At 35.1% G+C, this 5,653-nt stretch overlaps 1 protein-coding gene across 1 annotated transcript; it reads right to left on the reverse strand.

Annotated features, from left to right (window-relative positions):
- Positions 1-2,339: 2,339 nt before the first annotated feature.
- On the reverse strand, positions 2,340-4,708 carry LOC118188206 (oxytocin receptor-like). Its single transcript, XM_035358620.2, has one exon. The coding sequence runs from the start codon at positions 4,693-4,695 to the stop codon at positions 3,589-3,591; it is 1,107 nt and encodes a 368-aa protein (XP_035214511.2). The 5' UTR covers positions 4,696-4,708; the 3' UTR covers positions 2,340-3,588.
- Between the last annotated feature and the right edge of the window lie 945 nt (positions 4,709-5,653).

Consider the following 5,653-nt stretch of genomic DNA (forward strand, 5'->3'; position numbering starts at 1 on the left):
CAGTTTACATTTAAACTCAAGAGGTTTTTGCAATCTTTTGGAAAATAATTATTGCTATTTCGTACGGGCAATTTAAGAATCTCAGCTCTGGCATATATATGTCATAAATTAAAGACATCTCTCTATGTTCTAATTCAGATATTGCTCTGGTTTCTTTTAGAACATCGATGATTCGCACATCTTACCGCCTTCCAACCCTTTTCTCTGTCATATCCTCTGACAGATTCCCGGCACATGACTGTACCACGTGATTCATCCAAGGGACAGGTACAGGTATAATTAGGAGGAGCACCAGGAATTTCACCATTTATTTTGTACATTTACTATGGTAGATCACGCTAAGACCATCTGCCTAAGAGAAGGAATGTCTTCGTGAGGATTTCATGCGAGAGACTGGTTCGTAACATATCGGGAAAACCGCAAAAATGCCCACGCAAGCTGACCATTCTTCTTGAATCTTATCTACGTCGAACTACGGAATCTAACCTATGTCAATGACTTTACGGCTGGGTCGATTGTAGATATGTAATAAAGATTATTGCCCAGTGGTACTTATTGTTGAGCAATGGGATACCTTAGTTATTTGTTTTCAGTCTCAATCAAAAATGCACAAAAGGGATGAATAGAATATTAGCAACACTATTATCACCAAAGGAACTAAGCATATGTTGTTGTTTTTCGAATATATGTTCGATAAAATAAGCTGTCTGAATATTGAATTTACATCTGAGGATTTCAGATTTTACTTGTTTCATTCAATGGTTTTAGTTTAATATAAAAATATTCTTATTTTTTAAAGTCATTTCTTCGTGAAAGTTCCCTCAAATTGATCCAAGCAATGGAATAAATCTTAAATCTATGAATAAAATATATTCAGGAGGCCGTTGCATGGCCTTATTAAATTCACCATCAAATGGTGACAGTGAAAAAGGATTTAAAAATGATTGTTTAAAATTTATTGTTGAACTTAATACTCAAATTGAAAACATATTTCTTTTAAATCATGTTGAAATTATTGCCACTCTCAATGTTCATGACCTAGTAGTGGTACAAAATCATGCCAAAATCCTCATCCTCAATTAACATTTAGCAATAAAATTCCCTGACATTTTTTATGAAGACAAATTAGATCTATATGATGAATGGAAATGATTTCATTTAAATCAAGATTTGGGTATCTCTTACAAAATCATACCTGAATTTTGGTATTTGTTACGCACTGTGAAAGATGGCCTTTAATAATTCTGAATAATAATTTCATACAACTTTGCGACCAGTTTAACTATTTTATTTCGATCTTCGGTTAGCGTAGAAACTTCTCCCAAGTAAACCATATAAAACCAAAAGCCGCAAACTCACTTAAACTGAAAATTACAAAAGACTACTAAAGGGGCAAAACTGACGATAAATAGATCTAATCAAAATTGCTACATATTGAAACCCTGAATTAAAAATTGGTAAAAGTAATTATGCAAGGAACTTATCATTAAAGATGCGAAGAAAGTTTGAAAAAAAATGAAGAAATTTCAAAGACATATGTGAGAGAACTGAATGGGATGAAAATTATGATTACATTTAATTGAAAGATATTTGAATTGAAAGATATTTTTTAATCTCATTTTTGTTGCTATACTGCAATAAAAACTAGTTGTTTTCTGGTTTTATTTATGTTTCAATATAAGTTTCTTTTAAAATAAGTGAGTGGGAGTCCTGGCTCAGATGGTTAGATATTCAGCTGAACAGGCACTCTAAAGCTTTAGAAGGTTTTGCAAGGCACCTGAAGGAAAAAGGTTCGAAAATGAAATATTCGAGAGTCCATGAGGGTAAAAATAAGAACGTTTTGACGTCAAGTGGCACAATGTGCATGTCATGGTTAAAGTGGAGGATGAAAGTTGGCATTTCCGCACTGGTATCTTGTGTGAAGCTGGTTAATGAATACTGGTATCTCCAAGTTGGTGCTGTATGTAAAGCAGGGACAAAGGCCGCTTTACCAGTTTAGAGTTTCATAGTTGAGGATCAGGCTTTTCAGTTTTTAATTTTTCAGTAAATAATTTAATGAATGATAATAGTCAAGTGAGGAAAATTACGTTTTTACAAGACGAATGCTTTGAAGATTTATCCGAGGGTTTTATTGAAATTGAGAATTCTAAAGAAAAACAAAGAATATTTGATATCTTCAGAAGAATATTTAAGCGATGTAGGACTTAAAGATTTCAAAATACACGTGAAAGCGACAACCGACAAAAATTATGGCATATGTAGCTATCAATAGCATATGTAGTAGGAATGTGAAAAACTGGAATTACAAAAAATACGATAAAAGTAAAATAACAAAAGTATTTTTAAGCTTTTTTTTTTTTTTTTTTTTTGCATATTGGATAATTTTAATGAAATTATATGTAAAATTTTCGTATTTTTCTGTATAATGTTTCTGTCTCTCTATGAAAATATAGAGAGACGATACTCTGCCGGAAAAATAAAATTACAGGTGCAAGTCTATTTAACATTGAGTAAATGGCTATCTCGTTAATTTGGCGAGATGTCGCCAAGCTGGCAACGGTTTTGACGGATAATTTTTATAGCCAAATTTGGCGAGAAATAGTCAAAGGCCTGCAAATTTGATGAGTAGCCGGCCCTTATAATGCCTTCCATTAATTTCGAGGAATACTAGACAGTTCTTGGTAGCCGGGTGAAAATTCAATATAGTAGTTTGGAGTGTAACTACTGATTTTACTGTGAAGAGTTGTGACACTATTTTTGCGAACGTTCCAGAATTTAAATAAATTTTATCAACTTATCATCGGAACTGTGTACATTCAATCTACGAACCCGTGCGCACTCAACAGTATGAAGCATACTATAACAAAACAAAACAAAAATGTCCCTGACAATATAATGCTAAGGTCTATAAAATATGTCCTCTTTGACTATCTTCTACGCAGAGTTCACAGAGAAATTAATTAATTATTCTTAACTCAAATGAAGAATTTCTTATTGATATTTTAAAAGAGGTTTCAAGGAATGGTTAATATCTTAATTACTTATATCATTAGAATCTAGCTCGAAAATAGCAGGACCAAAACTTCCTTTTAAGAATGTAAACATAAATAATCATATATCTAAATAATCTGGCGTACAATTCAAGGATGATTCCTTGGTGACGCATGACATTGCATGCTTGATTACTATGTGATTTGCATTAATTGTATTAAAATTTGCATAAAAAAAGTCCTCAGATGCAACAAAAGGCCAAAGCAAGATTGAGAAAGCTTCAATAAATTTGTATTTGATTAGAAATTTGAACACATAATTTGTTAAATGAAGCACCAAAATATGTTAATAGGTTTAAATAATTACATATAGGCAATTTCAATGAGACATAAGGAATTGAATATCCGTTGGTTACCATTGGCAACAAACCATTTAATTGCTTATCCGCTTCTAGTGATAAACGTAATGATAGCAGTATATAAGCACCAAGATTAGAATGTATGATGTTTTCCCACTCAGAAATTTACTTTAATGTCCTTTCTAACAACCAAATAGTTCAAAATTCAATCAATATCTTGTATGCATCTGTAAACTTTTTCATACGTTGCTGCTCGTTTCTCCTCTAGATTCGCCTCTGGCATGTGCAGGAAGGCAGCAACTGCACATCTTGTTAGTGACTCGCTTTGCAATTGCAGCGTTTGCGTTGAACAGTAAATATATGTATGGATTAACAGTACTGTTCGATGCCGAAAAGATACCAGCCATTGCCACAACATTCTCATTCAAAATGGATGGATCTCCAAATGCTATAATCATCTCCTGTACTAAGTATGGTAAAGATGTGGCCAGGAAAGTAACTACTACAGCCAGAGTCATCTTCAAGGTTTTTATTTTGGCTCTTGGAAAGTGCGAGTGGGTTCCGCTGAATTCATTTGGAATGCTGTTGGAGGCTGCAGAATCTGCGGATGTTACATGCCCGGGAAAAGCTCGACTTCTTGTCCAAAGCACGTACAGAATCCTAACATAAAGGCCTACGATGATGCATATGGGTAAAATAAATACAGAAAGAAATATGAATCCCATGTACATTTGCCGCGTCCTGAGAGAGAGTTCAGCTGTGTAGAATTTGGCAACACAGAATCTTTTTCCAGAAGGATCGGTATATTGGTGAAATACGTAGGCATTTGGAAGAGATGGTATAAGAGAGCCTAACCAGGCTATGATGATGTAGCATCGAGTGTTGGGTCTCCTTTTCAATGGGTACACAATTGCTGTATGTCTGTCCAAAGCAATTGTCACGATGAGGTAATTAGAGCAAACCATAGTGAAGGTCTGCAACACCTTGAAAATGGAGCAGAAAGCAGCTCCAGCTATCCATTCTTTTCCCATGCATTCCCAGACAAGCTGAGACGTCATGGTGAAGCAGGTCACAAGCAGGTCTGCTACAGCAAGGTTGATAAACAGCAGCTGGATACGCTGATTCCTCCTTCGACTTTGTTTGATGTGGAAACACATAATCGTATTTCCCAAGAGAGAAGTGGCTATCATAACAGTCAGAAGGAATACTCTCATTTGTCGGTGGTACTCAGGGCCTAGCACGCTGGAGGCGGTCTCATATTCGCTGGTGTTTGAAGCTGTTCTATTCCAGTTTGTGGATGAAATTTCAGAAATGTTAGCAGTGGGGTACTGGATCAAATTTGCCATATTGCTGTGCTTTACTTCTGCAAATAGAATTAAAGAGAAGTAAATATTATTCACAATGCTAGACGAAAAAATGACTTATCATTTAAAATAGACATAAAAGAACTTTATAAAAATCTTACAGAAAAGTTTAATAAAGGCACATTCAGTAGAACAATTGGTAATATTCAAAATAAATCCAATGTTGTAAGGAATTGTCATATTTCCCCGAGCGTGCTTTTGTCCTAAAAGTGGTTAGCATACCCGGGTAGGAAATCGGAAGATATGCGGCTCAAATCCTGGAGAAGACACAGCTGATTATTCATATTTGTTGGCTATGGAAAGCCAAATAATGCCGTATAATGGCGCCCTAATTAAAACGCATGACCTAAAGAGGATACGTCTTCGCAACTTCGGTTTGGTACACTTGTTCACGTGCTCCTCTTCAATCGCTTTGTAAGTGGGAGCACAATGTTAGCAATTAGCGCATTCTTCCGTGCTTGTTCTTGTTGTGTGAGTGGTTAGCACGTTCTGGTGGCAGCTGGAAAATCCATGGTTCGATTCCCGGTGAGAGCGCAGTTGGTTTCTCCTATTTGCTGGGTTACCAAAATGTAATTGGACTCTGGTGGTGGTAAATGATCACTTGTCGTCACCAGAATTTGGTCGACTAGACCGACCGACTGCTTCTACTAAAGTGACCTTTAAAATTGGTAAAATGTAAAGAAATATTGCATTCCTCAGGGCATGTTCTTGTGGTAACACATTTAGCTAACGACTAGAAGATCAAACCCTTCGTTTCCAAGATATTTAGTTTTTCTTTTCAACAATTCCTACAATTTTAGATGAGATCCGATATGTAAAACTAACAGAAATTGAAATGAGTTGAATGTAATTTGTTTCAATCATCGAATAAACTGGAAGACTTTGAAGAATAATGTTTTTTTAAAAATATTACAATATTCTTGGACATACGCAATTAAAT

The sequence above is a fragment of the Stegodyphus dumicola genome, chromosome 10 (assembly GCF_044657685.1).
Source record: "Stegodyphus dumicola isolate Sdum_Otavi_A_Nest chromosome 10, ASM4465768v1".
NCBI lineage: Eukaryota > Metazoa > Arthropoda > Arachnida > Araneae > Eresidae > Stegodyphus > Stegodyphus dumicola.